The 20,535-nt window shown below is 39.4% G+C and overlaps 1 protein-coding gene across 2 annotated transcripts in view; it reads right to left on the bottom strand.

Moving 5' to 3' along the window:
- EYS (eyes shut homolog) overlaps window positions 1-20,535 on the bottom strand; it is a 1,775,980-nt gene that overhangs the window by 101,083 nt on the left and 1,654,362 nt on the right. For both annotated transcript variants that reach the window (XM_057527983.1, XM_057527984.1), the window contains exon 35: window positions 1,995-2,177. In XM_057527983.1, coding sequence (XP_057383966.1) covers window positions 1,995-2,177 — 183 coding nt within the window. The remainder of the gene's footprint in view (window positions 1-1,994; window positions 2,178-20,535) is intronic.

Below are 20,535 nucleotides of genomic sequence, written 5' to 3'. Positions count from 1 at the left end.
GTGTATAAAGTTCAGGAAGGATTGTAATCAAGCAGGACCCTGTGGGGCCATCCCAGGGCAGAGCCCCGCCACACCCCCATGTCCTCTGCCAGCCTTTTGTCTGTAGAAAAACTTTAGTTAAAGAATACATTTAATCAGAGAAGTGAGAAATGTGGGAAAAAAGGAAAACTGTTAAGTAAGACAAAATAATAATAGTTTAGCCCTTAAACAAAGTCAAGGACCTTTAATTCCTCCTCGAGGTCTGTAGATACTATTCTGAGCCATGCCCTTTGAGCTGTTTTGCAGATACTGAAACCCTTACCAGGTGAAAGAACTTAACTGCATGCTGCCCACAAGCACGAAGACCCCAGATGGAACCAGAAGGTGGATGATGTTGACTCCCAATTACCTCACCACCAGCCAATCAGAAGAAGGTCCATGAGCTGATCACACACCCCACATCCCCCCTCCCTCTTTTAAAGGTCTTTAAAAACCTTTCCCTGGAAGCCTTCAGGGAGTTTGTGCCTTTTAAGCGTGAGCTGCCCTGGACTCCTTGCTTGGCGCCTGCAATAAATGCTGCACTTTCCTTCACCACACCCAGTGTCGGTAGATTGGCTTTACTGTGCTCAGGCGAGCAGACCTGAGTTTGGTTCGGTAACAGGATGGCTTGGTCTCTGTCTGCCTAGAGATCCCAGTCTCATAGTAGAGGCAGATAGGAAACAAAATAGATAAATGATAATAGATAAATAGATAACTATCTACAAAATAGATAAACGAATTGTAAATTGAGGTAAGGGCTTTGAAGGAAGTAAGCAAGAGGCTGAGGTAGAGAATAACTTGGGTGGGGTGGCATGAGACCTGCTTTTGTGGAGGCGGCTGGAGAAGGCCTCCTGCAACAACACAAGCAATGATGTTGTGAGTCCAGTGGTCCCTGATACTGAGTCCATGTCTTAACCCTGTTCGTCATCCCAGCTCTGACGGGGAATCACCATCATTATACGCATTTGAACAGAGAGGAGACTGAGGCACAGGGACACTAAGTAACTTGACGTGTAGTTTGTAAGTGGTGGAGACCAGATTCAAACCTACCTTTCAGGCCCAGAGCCTGCTCTCTTCACCACTTTGACAGGCATCTCCCGCCAAGGGTGGGGAGGGGAGAGCACATATGGTGCTCAGAGGCAGGAGAGCACTCATGCGATAAAGCAGCCCTCGTCCTCCCAGAGGCGGGGCGAGGCTGCACACCACCCTTCCCTTGGGGTGTGGGCTTCTTTCAGACACGTGTTAATACAGAAACAGGCATTGGGCGAGCTGAAAAGGACAGAATTCGTTAGTTCCCCTAGCACTGTAGAATTACTGATGAGAAAGGTCATTTTCTGGTGTAACATTTTGATTTCACAGTGGAGGACCCCCAGCTCAGAGAAGATAGCTGCTTAATTGCTTAACTAGTTAGTTGCTGACTTGGGAGTAAAACATACATGCTTTTCCTTGATCCCACGTGTGTAAACTGGTTTCTACTTAACACACAGATTTAGCTTATAAATTGCTTTCTCACCAATTGAAGGGCACTGGAGTACATGATTACAGCACTTTCTTAAATTCTTGCTCCTTTAATTTGGGATGGTTTTTTTTGAGGACAACCATTCCCGTTTCACGACACATGGTAAAATGTGTTCCTTCTGGGAATTTCCCTTCTCTCCTTCTCTGTGGAAATGCAAAGAAACAGAGGACGGGACCAGTCGATAAGCTCACTTCTCGTGTGACTCGCCCCCTTCTCTGTCTTTGCGTTTGCTGGCAGGAGTTACAATTCCCTGATTATAAGAGGTGGCCTGGTGTGAACAGGGCTTTGGGGTCAAGGGCTGCTACACACCTTGGACAAGGTACATGCTTGAGCAGCAGACAGGAGGAGGCTGTTCCAGGCAAGTGCCTGCCTCACTCACAGCCATAGTCCCTGAGGAATCTCTCAAGTATTGTTAAAAAAAACCTAAGCAAGCCCTAGAGGGTTCAGGTAATCTTACCATGGCCCTTCTGTCCGGTGAAAAATATCAAGTTGTCTTGCACTGCTGAGTGGTTGTTTGCCAGCTGAAACTTCAAGTGGAACTCGTAATCATAGATGATGTCTGGCACCTGCGAATAAGCCAGGAACGAGGTATATCCAAAGGCATCCATCCCACTGAGCCTGGGCTGGATGATGTGAACAGCTGTGGAGAAGCCCAAAGCAAACAGTTAAAACAAGCCTGTTCATGGACTTGTAAGAGGAGGGTTGTGTTTTGCTGCTGCATCTCGCCACATAGTCTGTTTACTATCACATTAATTATTCTTATGTGCCCTTCAGCATTGAGCAACTCAGAGACTCGATAGGGAATTCAAATCCAGAACAAAGGAAGTGTAGTGTTTTGAGATCCTGTGTATAATCCTTTAACTCACATACCCTTTTGACATGAAGAATTTACTTAAAAAGCAAAATCCTACATTTTGGAGATTAATTTTAGAAATAGAAAAAATCACAGGCAGTCAAAGTATTTGCTTAGGTGCTTTGTAACCATAATTTGGCATCCAAGTGCCGGATATGACTTACAGAGGGACTCAGAGCTTGGAACAAACCGAGCTTCTCTAACCCTTCACTTTTCTAAGAGCCAAAGGTCAGGGGTAGGAAGGCCAAGAGATGGGAAGGAAATGGATCAGTTTCCATCACCATATTGTGAATGACCTGAAATTTCCTTGAAGTGAAATCGTTGTCTAAAAGAAATACTCTTCCTTACTTTGTTCAGACACATGTTAGATAGTGAAAGCGTGGGTTTCAATAGGCCTGAAACTGTAGGGAGATTTAGTAGAAACAGGAAATGGTAAAACCCAGAAATATAAGGGCCAGTGCAGACAAATAAGATTTAGTTGAGGGGTGATATCTGCCAGCTAGCTTCTCTTTTCATCCTGCCTCTAATCTTGTATCCACATTTTCTCTTTCATTGTTCTGTTTCCTTCATAAGTAGTCCCAGCTGGCTTTTATTTCCTCACTCCAAGGGGAACAGGGAACAGGAAGGGGGATTTTGACCCCCATCCTGACTACTGTGAATGGTATCCCCAGATTAAAGGATGTTCCTAGAATCTATCTTTATTGGTTCAAGACAGCTCAATAGAGGGAAGAAGAACTTGTCTTGATTACTTTATAATGCTCCCTTCTCAAGAGGTGGTGGTTCTCTCATGAAGTTGTAAAACTAGAATTTTTACAAACCTTAAGAAATATCCTCACTCTGGTACTTAACACTTAAAACAAAAGAGTTGTTATGTCTGGTTATAATTGTTTATACAGCAAATAATTCTGCTATCCTGGGAAAAAGAATTCTATTTATCAGAAGCTTTTATTTCTGCTTGTTTCACGTAATTATTCATGTAGGGATTTGTATGGAATCAGCTGAATACTTCATTTTGATATTTTATTAAAATCTTATCAGTTTATTCCTTGGGATGTGTGTCCTAGGATAAGTATACATTTTCTCAAAACTCACCAGAATCTGAATTAGGATTTTGAGACATACCACCTTTTATATATATATTTTTATCTAATGAAGTAATTGGTGGTTTGTGTTTCAGAGATAATAAGACTTCCCATCAGGGATTTCAGTGGTTCTGTAGGTAGGATGGTTGAAGGAAATTAAATAAAATTAACTGGAATTGAAGCAAAATAAAAATACTGACGGTGTTTGAATGTTGGCATTAAAAACAGTTAAAATAGAATTCAATTAAATACTACAAATAGGAATGTCTTTCTTTTATAACCTTTCTTCCTGTTAATAATTTACAACTGAGTCTACTAAAAGTTTTTGTACATTTAAGTTAGATCAACACATACATATGTAGTTCACTATCTGACCCTGAGCTAGGTATTGGTGACACAAGGATAATAAAGAACAATCCTTACCCTCAAGGAACTAGTGTGTGGTCAGTTAAATTACTCAACTGAACTAGACTGAATCTTGGCTGATGACAGGAGTTCACCTGCAGCTGACAAGCAAAGATCATTTCAGGTGGAAAGAACAGCTTATTCTAAGATGGGGAGGCCAAAAAGCATGTCATACTCAGGGAACCCATGGAGTTTGCAAGTTTTAGAATGAAGTATAAAAAGGAAAGTGGAAGCAAATGAAATGAGATAGTTAAGACAGGGGTCAAATTATGAAGGGTTTGATATTTTCCTCATAAATTTTGAGTAGTTAAGCAAAGATCAAAGTTGCCTTTTAGAAATATCACTGTAATGATGGAATGTGAAGGCTGGATTAGACAGTGGGAGCTGGAGGAGCAACCTTTGGTCAAGAATGATAGTGAGGACTTTGAGGACATTGGGAAGTCTAACAATGAGTTCAGCTTGTACTGAGTCATCAATGTAAGCGAATGGGTGGGTGACTCATTGAAAATGGTAACAGTGTGATATTGATAGGAACAGTTAATAATAGAAATGTGTTATCAGTGCCAGTACTAAAAAGCAGCAGGCTGAACAGTGACGGCGGAGGGTAACCATGCTCACAGGGGGGGATCTGTCATGTGCTTGGAGTCTCTTGGTCTGAAGCCACGCTGACCAATGACAGCTCTACACCATATGCAGCTGCGATCTCAGACTGCACTTGGTGTAGAGAAGGGCTTGGTATGGAGAATAGAATGCAAACATCTTATTAATAATATTCTATATTCATTACATATCAGGATAAATAAAATGTATTATTAAAATAAATTTCACCTGTTTCTTTTTACTTTTAGAAATGTGCCTCCAGGAAGACAAAATTACACAGGTAGCTCCCTTCCTATCTGCTGAACAGCCCTGGGGAGAACCACGTGGCTCCCGGCAGGCAAGTGCCTTCTCTAAACCCTTAGTTTTGACTTACCGCAAGGGCCTTTGTCTTGTGGTAACTTTGAGCCTGTGAAAAGAGAAGCCCCTTCGGGGAGCAATAGAATCAGAAAGGGTCAAAGAATGTCTTTGTGGTCCACACTCAGAGGGCCCTGTGTCCTCAGCCACACGTTCGTCCTCCTGCTGGATCGGGCAGGAGGACACGGAGGGGTCCAGACTAGGAGGAAGAGGGCTTCCATCCTCAGGAATGATTCTTTCCAGTTCTTTACAGTAAGCCCTTTATGATCTTAACCAGGCGACGCTGAGTGAATTTGGTTCCTCTGTTACACAAATTCCCAGATCAGACTCTGGGACCACCAGTCCTCATCAGATCAACTGACTGAACAGGTTACAAGGAGAATATTTTAGGGCTGCTAAATGCATTTTTTCTTTTTTAATCCTAGTTGCCTCATGGCTTCCAAATGTGAACTTATGCATTTTTTTCCTTCAGCGCTATTAAAGTGACAGCAGTGGATTGGGAATGAGGAAGGAAAGGGATTGATGAGATTTGAAGTAAAAATAAATGATTTGCTGTGAGGAAGCAGTGAAGGAACATCTCAGGCAGTCAAAGACCTAACATATCTCAATATCTTAGGGTCGTTAAAAATTCTAGAAACCCTCACAAAGGGAGACAGTCATAATCTTTACTTAATACATGCTCTGCTGTGGCTTGGTGTAGAATCTCTGCACAGTGTGTTTTATTATGCCTACAGAACACATTTTAGCAAAAATTACCACAAAAACGGTATAAACTTCTGTTTTCTAGAAAATTTACTAAGGTAAATTTTTCTCATTCCCAGTAAAGGCAGAGAAATAACCATTATTATTATTATTTTTTAAATTAATTAATTAATTAATTTATTTTTGGGTGTGTTGGGTCTTCGTTTCTGTGCAAGGGCTTTCTCTAGTTGCGGTGAGCGGGGGGCCACTCTTCATCGCAGTGCGCGGGCCTCTCACTGTCGCGGCCTCTCTTGTTGCGGAGCACAGGCTCCAGACGCGCAGGCTCAGAAGTTGTGGCTCACGGGCCTAGTTGCTCCACGGCATGTGGGATCTTCCCAGACCAGGGCTCGAACCCGTATCCCCTGCATTGGCAGGCAGATTCTCAACCACTGCATCACCAGGGAAGCCCAACCATTATTGTTTTAAATGTTACTGTATTTTTTTTTTTTCTTTTATAAGCATTCTGTAGTTAGTCCTCTTCATCTGAATTACTGAAGTTTTGTGCCTGGAAGTGGGCAAGAGGAGCTCCTGGGATGTGGGACGAAGACATCTCTTGGGCTCAGATGGCAGATCCATCTTCCGTTCCTCACTTCCTGTGGTGAGACGCAGGCTGTTGGCAGGGTGATGGAGGGGAGGCCGCTGGAGCCTCAGCTCAGGCTGGATTCTGGATTTCCTCACTTCCTGTGTGAACTTGGGCAAGTTAACTTCTCTGTTTTAGTTTCTTCATCTGTAAAATGAGGATAATAAGTACCTAACTTCTTGTGAAAGGTGAGAAAGGCACGTGGATGCAGGAAACACACCTGAGCTAACCACGTCTCCCAGGTGGGCAAAGCTCTCGCACCAGCCCTGCAATCCTACTGCCTTTTCCCAGTCTCTAGGGTGACTAATTTATGCCTCCTCTTTTCTCCTCTGAAGCATCTGATATTCATCTCTGTCTCAGTTAATGATCTTGCTTCTTATTCCACTGAGAAAAATAAGCTCTAAGAACAGAGACGTACCCATCCTTTCATCATGGAACTTTAACCTTCCTGCTCTCCACGCACTCATTTGATCCGCGTGTTCTGCCTTCCCTCCGGTTACCAGACCGACTCTGCCTTGGTGTTGGATCCACCCCTCCTTGTGTGAAAGACAGCACTCCAGCAACTCTTTTCTATTTCCCAGGAGACACCGAATTCTTTTCTACGGAATCATCCCCTTCAACATCAGACACGCTCGAATATCTGCATCTGACACACTGCTTTCCTCAACCCCACCTTCCTCTCCAGCTGCTCCTGTTTCTCTGCCCATCATTATGGTAAGACTTTTCTAAATAGTCTCTCTATGATTCTCTGAACTTTTTACCACCCATTCACTCTTGATTTCATTCCAGCCAGGTTATCTTTTCTATCTTTCCTTTGAAACTTCTGTTAGGTCACCTGTGACCACCATCTTTCTAAATTCAACCTCAATTCTCTGTTTCTATCTTATTCTGTCTCAGAAACAGTTGACATAGTTGATTATTTCTTCTCTCTTGAAATGCCTTCTTCACCTGGGTTCTCCTGGTGTTCTTTCCACCTTGAACTGCTCCTCCTCCTCCTCCCACCGTTGCTGTCTGATGACTCCTGAGTAATGGTCTCCACCTCTGCCTTCTTCCCAGAGATCCAGATTGGTATATCCAGCTACCTACTAGATATCTGACATACATTTGTACATCCAACAAGAATCTCAAACTGGACATATACGAGGAAGAACTCTTTATTCTCATCTTTTTATAACCCAATCCCTGCCAACCGTATCTCTTCCTCAGTCTTCCTTGTCTTTGTTCAGAACAAAAACTAGTCATCATTCTTAAATTGTTTCTCTCTCTGCCACCTCAACCAGTCAATTGGCAAATCTTGTTAACCTCATCTTCAAAATGTATCCTGAATCCCACTGCTTCTCACCACCTCCATTACTGCCATCAAAGTTCAATGCATTTTTCTCCCTAGCTTGGACAATTGTATTTCTGTATCTGCTTTTACCTGCTCTCCTTTGCCACCTTGTACCCTTATAGACTCTCTTCCATATTGCAGCCAGTGCAACCTTTTTAATATTAATTGCATATTAAAAGTCCTCCAGCGTTTTCACTTGAATTAAAAAAAAATTCCTTAGCATAGCCTAAAGCCCCTACTCTTCAAATTTATTATATACCCATTTCTTTTTGCTCATTCTGCTCCAACCATCTTAACTTCTTTGTGTTTCTCAAGCCAAACATGCTCAGAGTTTCTGCTCCTCTAGTTTCCGATGCCTGAAATGTGTTCTCCCCCAGAGGTGCATGGCCTTGTCCCTCACTTCTTTCAAGACTCTGCTCAAGTGTCTCCTCTTCACAGGGGCTTTCCCTGACCAACCTATTAAACTATCAATCTCCTCCTGTCCCCGTACTCTCTAGTTCCTTAACCTGCTTTGCTTACTGCACCCTAATTACGTTATATGCTATTTATTTATTTACTTTAACTTGTCTCTCTCCCCAGTTAGATTGTAATTCCTTCAGGACAGAGAGTTTGCCTGTCCCTCATGGACTCCAGGATGTGTGAGAGTGCCTGGCTCAAGTGGGTTCAGAATACGTATTTATCAAATGGTTGAATGCATACATATACAGGGCTTAACATAGTGTTGAAAGCATAGTGACATACATATGTTATTTTCTGATGTTATTATTTATCTAGTATCTTAACTGTTCTGTTCTTAAGTGATGAGGGAAAAATTGGAGCTATTGGATGAAGATGGGAAATAGAATTTCTACAACATCACCAATGCTCATCATTGCTTGTTCAAAAATTTTTTTTTGCATTTTTCTAGCCATTTGCCACTAAAGAATAAGAATGTTTCTGGATTTTTGCAAAAACATTAGAATCTTAATTCTTTTAGTGTGGGCAAAAATTCAGATAATATATTGTATATGGATACTGAAAACAAAGCCAGGGACTCCCGACTTGATGAGTTGGTTGTTTTTCATAACTAAGTTATATAAATACAACTACAGTTTCAAAAGATTTATCTTATAAACATTGTTTTCTGTTTAATACTTGATAATAATGTCTTTTGTAACTTGTAAGCCAAAATACTAAATATTTTTCTTGGGGTAATTGATAGTTTTTGACAAAAAATTTTGGCTTTTACATGACAAAATATCTGTATGATTCCCTCACAATGGTGTTTAAAATTTTGCGATATAGACTTGAAAAAAATTCCTTAAATTCATTAAGGAAGATTTCTTGAAAATGAACAGTGTTTTCAGAATAGATTGTCTTGTCTAAATCTATTTTTTGAAATAAAACTCATTGCTCCATTTTTATACAAACACAAAAGACAAAAAAAGTTGTGGTTGATTTTTACTTGGATTCTATATTTTATATAGGCTGCAGAGTGAACACCAGGTAACACTGACCTAGTGAAAATCCAATTCAGTTTTTCCTTTTCTATTGTGTATTTTAATGAAGCAACAGATGGTAGATGGATTTACTCTGGAAACTGCTGATTTAGAAAGACTCTAGTATACCAATTTTACAAGCATGTTGTTCAGCAGCATAGAGTACCTTGAAACAGACATTTAATTTTGCCAGGAAAATTAATATATCCTTGGGCAGATGGGTAAATTTGGAAAAATATAGGACCACTGTTTGCCTCTCCAGGTTTCTTTTGTAAATTTGAGTATAAACATCTTTCTTCGTTTTGTTTTTAACTTCTTAATAAGATAGCAGTAAATTTAGCTCAATATCCTGCACAAATGCAATCAGGTTATAAAACCATGTACATGATCATTGTTGTTATTGGTATTTCTGTTGTTGAAGAAGCTCCTTGTGGAGTATGCATCCACACTGTTTATCATTTAGAAATAAAAAAGATATAACCCAAAAATGTGATTTTCATTTAAAGGGAGTAGAAATAAATCTTCTGAGATGCTTGTACAAAAAACATACACATCTCTTCTTTCTGAACCAAGATAAATATACTCAATTCATGAATAAAATAAAGCTGTCTATTCAAATGGATCTATAATATTCAATTCACCCACAGGTAAAAAACATGAAATAAATATAGTTAGTTGATTGTCAATTCTTGCTCATACTAAATCATTCAAATATTCTATGTAGATGTATAATTCCTACCATTCTCACTTCTTCATCTAATTGTTAGAGAAAAGTTAAGAGCAAAGAGAATTTTACATTGAGATAAGAAAACTGATGAAAATGCAAAGCATCATAATTCCCATCAGGTAAAGAAATGATAAATGATCAGAATTCATAGCAGCACATTCTTTTTAGATGCACAATTCTTAGAAATCAGTGCCATCTTCTGGCTTCTCAAAGTACTGCTTTAAATCTAAACCAGTTTTTGGTAGGATTTTTACAGTACTATGAATTATAAAAAAAAAAAAAAAAAAAAAGAAGGAGGGACCAAGATGGTGGAGTAGGAGGACGTGGAGCTCCCCTTCCCCCACAAACACATCAAAATGCATCTACACATGGAATAATTCTCATGGAAAACTAACTGGAAACTGACAGAACTCCTATACAACCAAAGCTGCAAGAGAGATCTCTACTTAACTGAGTAGGGTGGGAAAAAAGGAATTGGTCTGGGACCTGTGCTCCTGGGAAGGATCTGAAGAAAGGAGAAAGTCTGCACGGCTAACCCTTGCCCTGGGAGTGAGCAGGTCAAGCCACAAACTGGGCGTCCCGGTCCTGGGGTCCAGTGCAGAGGAGAGGAGCCCCCGTGCCTGCTGGGAAATCCTCTGAGACAGACAGAAGGGCTGCAGAAACTGGGACTTTACTTGCGAGGAATGTGTGTGCTGGTGTGCTAACAGTCAGGGCACTGGTAGCTGTTGCCTCCGCCACACTTTCCAATCTGGAGGGGCAAACACCCTGGTCTTGCTCACTCCACACCACAGCCTGGTGCAAGATCTGGACAAAGACATGGTTTGGCTACACAGAGACAGAAGGGGATTTGACCTGGCGGGGCAGTGGTGGCCCTTGTCCACGTGCTCAGGTGTGCTCAGTGGTTTGTTTCCCAGTGAGAGCACCCAGCTCCGCCCACTCCACATGGCAGCTTAGCACTGGATCTGGGGCAGACAGGTCCTGGGAGAAGTCAGCCACAAGGCAGCCCAGATCTCAGGTGGCAGCACAGCCGCTTCAATTCCTGCAGCAATAACACCCTGACCCCCAGGCCACAGCCTTGCACTAGATCTGGGACGAACACAACAGGGCTTTCCCTGTTTCTGAGTGGAACTGCAGGCACCTGCATGGGAGGCACATAGGTTCGCTGTGACTGCATGGACCTCACTTGCTTCAGCAATCACACACTTAAGGGCAATGAAGCCTTATTGAACCTGACCCTCAGGGCTTCCACCCCAAGAGCTGGGGAGCAGACCCTGACCCTGACAGGATGGTAACAACCACAGAGCAGAGAGGAAGCCCTGCCTCACATCCTACACAGGCTTTAAATCCCCCAACACAAACCACACCCCCTATCAAGGAGATAACAGCCAGCACACACCGAGGAAAGATATAGCTGGTTTCCATACCAAAACCAGCCCTACCACCAAAACTATTGGAAACACACAGTCTATACAATGATGCTCCAACATAAAAACACCCCTTCAAGACCACAAGAGAGAACTGTTTCTCCCAAATTCATAGAGACAGAGAAAGTTAAGTAAAATAAAAAGGCAGAGGAACTACTCCCAATTAAAAGAGCAAGAGACCCCCCACCCCCAAAAGAACATATAATGAAACAGACCTTACTGGTTCAACAGACCCAGATTTCAAAGAGGTGGTAATAAAAATGCTAACTGAATTAAGAAAGATTATTGATATAAACACAGATAACTGTGACAAGGAAATAAAAGTTATACAGATGAATCAATCAAAAATAGATAATTCAGTTTCAGAGATAAAAAGCAATCTGCACAGGGAACTATATTCAGCATCTTGTAATAACCTATAATGGAAAAGAATCTAAAAAAGAATATATCGATATATCTATATATCTATCTCTCTATATATAACCGAATTACTTTGCTGTACACATGCAACTAACTCAACATTGTAAATCAACTATACTTCAAAAAAAAAAGAAAAAGAAAAAGAAAGCAGTCTAGAAGTAATAAATAGCCAATTAAATGAGACAGAAGAATGAATAAGTGATCTGGAAGATAAAATAATGGAAACCACCCGATCAGAAGAGCAGACAGAAAAAACAATAAAAAATGAAACCAACATATAAGATCTATTGGAAAATATAAAGCAAGCAATTTTATGCATGGTATGAGTTCCAGAAGGAGAAGAGAGAGAGAAGATCAAAAATGTATTTGAAGAAATTAAGGCTGAAAACTTCCCAAACCTAAAGAAGGAAACAGATATCCAGATACAGAAAGAGCCAAGGGTCCCAAAAAAGATGAAGCCAAACAGACCTACATCAAGACATCATAATTAAAATGGCAAACGTTAAAGATAAAGAGAGGATTCTTATGGCAGCAAGAGAAAAACAAAGGGTCAGTTACAAGGGAATAAGCTTTCAACTGATTTCTCTGCAGAAACTTTGCAGGCCAGAAGGGAGTGTCATGATATATTTCAAGTCCTGAAAGGGAAAATCTGCAACCTAGGATACTCTACCCAGCAAGATTATCATTTAGAATAAAAGGAGAGATAAAGAATTTCTCAGACAAGCAAAAACTAAAAGAATTCAGCAATACTAAACCTTCCTTAAAAGAAATACTGAGGGATCTTCTTTAAGTAGAAAAAAAGCAAGAATCTATAAGAAAGGAAAAAAAATCACAGAGGAAAGGCAAATATATAATCAGTATTGAAGATCAATTAAATAAGCCAGTACATACACTAAAAACAATAAAAGAATTATAAAAGCAAGTATAACGATAATGAGCAGTAAAAGGATATGAAGATGTAAAATAGGACATCAAAATCACAAAATGTGGGGTAGGGGAGTAAAAAAGGTAGATATTTTAGAATATATTTGAACTTGAATGATTGTCAGTTTAAAGCAAGTAGACGTAGTTATGGGTCAACATACATGAACTCCATGGTAACCACAAATCAAAAACATACAATAGATTCACAAAAGCTAAAAAGAAAGGGACTCAAGCATACTACAAAAGAAAATCATCAAATCACAAAAGGAAAATCAAAAAGAAAAATGAACAAAGAGCTACAAAAACAACTGGAAAACAAATTAAAACAGCAATAAGTACATACCTATCAATAATTACTTTAATTGTCAATGGATTAAATGCTCCAATCAAAAGACATAGGGTGGCTTATAGGATAAAAAAAAAAAAAAAAGAACCTGAAATATGCTGCATTCAAGAGACTCACTTCAGGGCAAAAGACACATACAGACTGAAAGTGAAGGGATAGAAAAAGGTATTGCATGCAAATGGAAGCAACAGGAAAGTGGGGGTAACAATATTCATATCTATTAAAATAAACGTTAAAACAGGGCATAAAGAAAGACAAAGAAGGACATTATATAACAATAAAAAGATCAATACAGAAAGGGGATATTACACGCATTAACATATACACACCCAATGTTGGAGCACCTAAATATATAAAGCAAATACTAACAGACATAGAGGGAGAAACTGACAATAATACAATAATAGTAGGGGATTTTAACACCCCATTACGTTAATGGACAAATCATCCAGACAGAAAACCAATAAGGCAACAGAGGTTCTATATGACTCAATAGATCAGTTACATTTAATTGATATCTACAGGACACTACATCCAAAAAGAGTAGAATACATATTATTTTCAAGTGTGCATGGAACGTTCTCTAGGATAGACCACATACTAAGTCACAAAATGAGCCTCGATAAAGAGGATAGAAATTATATCAAGCATCTTTTCTGATCACAATGATATGAAACTAAAAATCAACTACAGGAAGAACAATGGGAAAAGAACAAACACATGGAGACTAAACAACATGAAAAAAACAATGGGTCAATGATGAAATCAAAGAAGGCATTAGAAAAGGAGACAAACGAAAATGAAAACACAACTTTACAAAATCTATGGGATGTACCAAAAGCAGTTCTAAAAGGAAAGCTGATTCCAAAAGACTGAAGAGGTGGGAACACTTCTAAATTTATTCAATGAGGTCCTCACCACCCTGATACCAAAACTAGACAAAGAAACTACAAAAAAAGAAAAATACAGGTCAATATCTGATGAATAAATGCAAAAAGCATCAATAAAACATTAGCAGACGGAATCCAAAAATACATAAAAAGTATCATACACCATTATTAACCGGATTTATCCCAGGGATACAAGAATGGTTCACTATTCACAAACCAGTCAATGTGATACATCACATTAACAAAATAAAGGATAAAACCCATATGATTATCTCAATAGATGCATAAAAAGAATTTGATAAAATTCAACATCTATTCATGACAAAAACTCTCAGAGTTGGTATAGAGAGGACATATCTCAACATAATAAAGGCCATTTATGACAAACCTACAGCCAACATAATAGTCAATGGTGAAAAGCTGAAAGCTTTCCTGCTAAAATCTGGAACAAGACTAGGTTACCCACTCTCACCACTTCTATTCAACATAGTATTGAGAGCCCTAGCCACAGCAGTCAGACAAGAAAAAGAAATAAAAATTATCCAAATTGGAAGGGAAGAGGTAAAATTGTCATTATATGCAGATGACATGATAATATATATAGAAAACCCTAAAGACTCCACACAAAAACTGTTAGAACTGATAAAGAAATTTAGCAAGGTAGCAGGATACAAGATTAACATACAGAAATCTGTTGAATTTCTTTAAACTAACAATGAAATATCAGAAAGGGAAAGCAAAAAAAAAAAATCCCTTTTAAAATTGCATTAAAAAATACTTAGGAATAAACCTGACCAAGGAGGTGAAATACCTATATGCCGAGAACTATTAAATGTTGATAAAGGAAATTGAAGATGATTCAAAGAAATGGAAAGATATCTCACACTCCTGGATTGGAAGAATTAATATTGTTAAAATGGCCATACTGCCCAAAGCAATATACAGATTTAATGTGACACCTTTCAAATTACCCATGACTTTTTTCATGGAACTAGAACAAATAATCCTAAAATTTATATGGAAACATAGAAGACCCAGAATTGTCAAAACAATCCTGAAAGAAAAGAACGAAGCTAGAGGCATAACCCTCTCAGACTTCAGACAATACTACAAAGCTACAGTAATAAAAACAGCATGGGGTAAGCACAAAAACAGACATATGGATCAGTGGAACAGAACAGAAAGCCCAGAAATAAACCCACACACCTATGGTCAACTAATCTTTGAAAAAGGAGGCAAGAATATACAATGAAGAAAAGCCAGTCTCTTCAGCAAATGGTATTGGGAAAGCTGGACAGCTGCATGTAAATCAATGAAGTTAGAACACTCCTTCACACCATACACAAAAATAATCTCAAAGTGGCTAAAAGACTTAAATATAAGACGTGACACCATAAAACTCCTAGAAGAGAACATAGTCAAAACATTCTCTGACATACATCATAGGAATGTTTTCTTAGGTGAGTCTCCCAAGGCAATAGAAATAAAAACAAAAATAAACAAATGGGACGTAATTAAACTTATAAGGTTTTGAACAACAAAGGAAACCATAAACAAAACAAAAAGATAATCTATGGACTGGGAGAAAATATTTGCAAATGATGGACTGAAAAGGGCTTAATTTCCAAAATACACAAACAGCCCATATAACTCAATAACAAAAAACCAAACAACCCAATTGAAAAATGGGCAGAAGACCTGAACAGACTTTTCTCCAAAGAAGATATACAAATGGCCAAAAGGCACATGAAAATATGCTCAGCATCGTTAATTATTACAGAAATGCAAATCAAAGCCACAGTGAATTATCACCGCACACCAGTTAGAATGGCTATCATCAAAAAATAAAAAAAAATGCTGGAGAGGGTGTGGAGAAAAGGGAATCCTCCTACACTGTTGGTGGGAATGCATATTGGTGTAGCCACCATGGAAAACAGTATGGAGGTTCCTTGACAAAGTAAAAATAGAGCTACCATATGATCCAGCAGTCCTACTCCTGGGCATATATCCAGAGAAAACTCTAATTTGAAAAGATAAATACACCCCTATGTTCATAGCAGCACTATTTACAATAACAAAGACATGGAAGCAACCTAAATGTCCACTGACAGATGAGTGGATAAAGAGATGTCGTGTGTAATATATATATATATAATGGAGTATTACTCAGCCATAAAAAATAATGAAATATTGCCATTTGCAGCAACATGAATGGACTTAGACAATATTACACTTAGTGAAATAAGTCAGACAGAGAAACACAAATACTATATGGTATCATGTATATGTGGAATCTAAAACATAATATAAACCAGTCTATGTACAAGACAGAAACAGACTCACAGACATAGAAAACAAACTTATGGCTAGCAAAAGGGAGAGGGTTGGATGGACAAATTAGGAATATGGGATTAACAGACATAAAGTAATATACATAAAATAGTTAGGCAACAAGGACTTACTATATAGCACAGAGAATAATACTTAATATCTTGTAATAAACTATAACAGAATATAATCTGGGATTAAAAAAAAAAAAAAACCTGAAACTGAATCACTATTCTGTACACTTAAAACTAACACAACATTATGAATCAACTACACTTTAATTTAAAAAAAACAAGAAAAAGAATCCCTGAAACATATGGATTCACATTGTAATATCTGCATTACAGTTTATGGCATAACTTTGAGAATGATAACATTTTCATGCATATGTATAACTCATATTACATAAACTGTGCAAATTTATTCTGGGTTCAATAATCTTTGTGATAAATCAAATTTCCCAGACATTACACACATGGAATATTCCAGAACTTATGTGTTTTGAACACTTTTCTCCTTCCTAACATATGAATTTCTTTATGCCAGTGGACATTTAGTTAAGAAATTAAGAAACATCAAGGTTGGAATGAGTCATCAGTCAAGTTCAGTGGAAAAAAAAATTTGTTTTAGCTTTTTAATCTATTATTTTTTAAACCATGGATCTATAAATGTACTTTTTTATACTCCAAAGTAACAAAAGAAACTAACATCAAAATGGCAGAGAGTAAGATGTGGAGATCACCTTCCTCCCCACAAATACATCAAAAATACATCTACATGTGGAACAACTCCTACAGAACACCTACTGAATGCTGGCAGAAGACCTCAGACTTCCCAAAAGGCAAGAAACTCCCTAGGTACCTGGGTAGGGCAGAAGAAAAAAGAAAAAACAGAGACAAAAGAATAGGGATGGGACTTTGACCTCTGGGAGGGAGCTGTGAAGGAGGAAAAGTTTCCACACACTAGGAAACCCCTTCACTGGTGGAGACGGTGGGTGGCGGGGGGGAAGCTTTGGAGCCACGGAGGAGAGTGCAGCAACAGGGGTGCAGAGGGCAAAGTGGAGAGATTCCCGCACAGAGAATTGGTGCCGAGCAGCACTCACCAGCCTGAGAGGCTTATCTGCTCCCCCGCCAGGGCAGGTGGGGGCTGGGAGCTGAGGCTTGGGCTTCGGATGTCAGATCCCAGGGAGAGGACTGAGGTTGGCTGCGTGAACACAGTATGAAGGGGGTTAGTGCACCACAGCTAGCCAGGAGGGAGTCCGGGAAAAAGTCTGGACCTGCCAGAGAGGCAAGAGACCATTGTTTTGGGGTGTGTGAGGAGAGGGGATTCAGAGCTCCACCTAAACGAGTTCCAGAGATGGGTGTGAGCCTCGGCTATCATCTTGGACCACAGAGATGGGCATGAAATGCTAACGCTGCTGCTGCAGCCACCAAGAATCCTGTGTGCAAGCACAGGCCACTCTCCACACCTCCCCTCCTGGGAGTCTCTGCAACATGCCACTACCAGGGTCCCATGATCCAGGGACAACTTCCCCAGGAGAATACATGACGAGCCTCTGGCTGTTACAACATCATTGTTGGCCTCTGCCGCCGAAGGCTCACCTGGCATTCCAATTATGACTACTGCATCTCTCCCTCTCCCTGGCCTGAGTGAGTAAGAGAGCCCTAATCAGCTGTTACTTTAACCCCCTCCTGTATGGGCGGGTAACAGACAACTGAGGGTGGCCTACATGTAGAGGCGGGTCCAAAACCAAAGCTGAAGCCCAGGAGCTGTGCGAACAAAGAAGAGAAAGGGAAATTTCTCCATGCAGCCTCAGGAGCAGCAGATTAAATCCCCACAATCAACTTGATAAACCCTGCATCTGAAGAATACCTGAATAGACAACAAATGTTCCCAAAATTCAGGTGGTGGACTTTGGGGACAACTGTAGACTTGGGGTTTGCTTTCTGTGTCTAATTTTTTTCTGGTTTCATGTTGTTGGATTTGTTTATTGGGGTGGTTGCTCTCTTTCTTTTTTAATATATGTATTTTTTCCTCCTTTTTCTCTTTTTGTGAGTGTGTATGTGTATGTTTCTTTGTGTGATTTTGTCTGTATAGGTTTGCTTTTACCATTTGTCCTAGGGTTCTGTCTGTTCATTCTTTTTTCTTTCTTTCTTCCTTTTTTTCTGAGCTGTGTGGCTGGCAGTGTTTTGGTGTTCCAGCCGGGTATCGGGGCCTGAGTCTCTGAGGTGGGAGGGCTGAGTCCAGGACACTGGACCACCAGAAACCTCATGGACCCTTGTAATATCAATTGGTGAGGGCTCTCCCAGAGATCTCTGTCTCAACACTAAGACACAGCTCCACTCCATGACCAGAAAGCTCCAGTGCTGGATGCACCATGCCAAACAACTAGCAAGACAGGAGCACAACCCACCCATAAGCAGAGAACCTGCCTAAAGTCACACTAAGTCCACAGACACCCCAAAACACACCACTGGACGTGGCCCTGACCACTAGAAGGATAAGATCCAGCCCCACCCACCAGAACACAGGCAGCAGTCCCCTCCACCAGGAAGCCTACACAACCCACTGAACCAACTTTACCCACTGGGGGCAGACACCAAAAATAACGTGAGCATTGAACCTGCAGCCTGCAAAAAAAGGAGGCCCCAAACACAGTAAGTTAAACAAAATGAGAAAACAGAGAAATATGCAGCAGATGAAGGAGCAAGGTAAAAACCCACTAGACCAAACAAATGAAGAGGAACTAGGTAGTCTACCTGAAAAAGAATTGAGAGTAACGACAGTAAACATGATCCCAAATCTTGGAAATAGAATCGAGAAAATACAAGAAACGTTTAACAAGGACCTAGAAAAACTAAAGAGCAAACAAACAGTGATGAACAACACAATAAATGAAATTAAAAATTCTCTAGAAGGAATCAATAGCAGAATAACTGAGGTAGAAGAATGGATAAGTGACCTGGCAGAAAAAATAGTGTCTCAGAGACCTCTGGGTCTAAATGCACCAACAATCGAATTATAGGGATCCCAGATAAAGAAGAGAAAAAGAAAGGGTCTCAGAAAATATTTGATGGGATTATAGTTGAAAACTTCCCTAACATGGGAAAGGAAATAGTCAATCAAGTCCAGGAAGCACAGAGTCCCATACAGGATAAATCCAAGGAGAAACACGACAAGACACATATTAATCAAACTATCAAAAATTAAATGCAAACAAAAAATATCAAAAGCAGTAAGGGAAAAGGAACAAATAACATACAAGCGAATCCCAATAAGGTTGACAGCTGATCTTTCAGTAGAAACTCTGCAGGCCAGAAGGGAGTGACAGGACATATTTAAAGTGATGAAAGGGAAAAAAATTACAACTAAGATTACTCTACCCAGCAAGGATCTCATTCAGATTCGACAGAGAAATTAAAACCTTTGCAGACAAGCAAAAGCTAAGAGAATTCAGCAGCACAAAACCAGCTTTACAACAAATGCTAAAGGAACTTCTGTAGGCAGGAAACACAAGAGAAGGAAAAGACCTAAAATAGCAAACCGAAAACAATTAACAAAATTGTAATAGGAACACACATATTGATAATTACCTTAAATGTAAATGGATTAAATGCTCCAACCAAAAGACAAAGACTGGCTGAATGGATACAAAAACAAGACCCATATATATGCTGTCTACAAGAGACTCACTTCTGACCTAGGGACACATACAGATGGAAAGTGAGGTATGGAAAAAAAAAATCAAAAGAAAGCTGGAGTAGCAATTCTTATATCAGACAAAATAGACTTTAAAATAAGTATTATTACAAGAGACAAAGAAGGACACTACATTATGATCAAGGGATCAATCCAAGAAGAAGATATAACAATTGTAAATATTTATGCACCCAACATAGGAGCACCACAATACATAAGGCAAATGCTAACAGCCATAAAAGGGGAAATTGACAGTAACACATCATAGTAGGGGGTTTTAACACCTCACTTAAACCAATGGACAGATCATCCAATATGAAAATAAATAAGGAAGCACAAGTTTTAAAAGACACATTAGACCAGATAGACTTAATTGATATTTATAGGACATTACATCCAAAAACAACAGAATACACTTTCTTCTCAAGTGCTCCTGGAACATTCTCCAGGATAGAATAGATCTTGAATGACAAAGCAAGCCTTGGTAAATTTAAGAAAATTGAAATTGATCAAGTATCTTTTTGGACCACAGTGCTATGAGAATTGATATCAGTTAGAAGAAAAAATCTGTAAAAAATACAAACAAATGGAGGCTAAACAATATGCTACTAAATAACCAAGAGCTCATGGAAGAAATCAAAGAGGAAATCAAAAAATACCTAGAAACAAATGACAATGAAAACACAATGAGCCAAAACCTTTGGGATGCAGCAAAAACAGTTCTAAGAGGGAAGTTTATAGCAATACAATCCTATCTCAAGAAACAAGAAAAATCTCAAATAAACAACCTATCCTTACACCTAAAGCAACTAGAGAA

The sequence above is a fragment of the Balaenoptera acutorostrata genome, chromosome 14 (genome assembly GCF_949987535.1).
Source record: "Balaenoptera acutorostrata chromosome 14, mBalAcu1.1, whole genome shotgun sequence".
NCBI classification, from domain to species: domain Eukaryota; kingdom Metazoa; phylum Chordata; class Mammalia; order Artiodactyla; family Balaenopteridae; genus Balaenoptera; species Balaenoptera acutorostrata.
The sequence above is the reverse complement of the archived record's forward strand: the minus strand, read 5'-3'. Positions and strand labels throughout refer to the sequence as shown.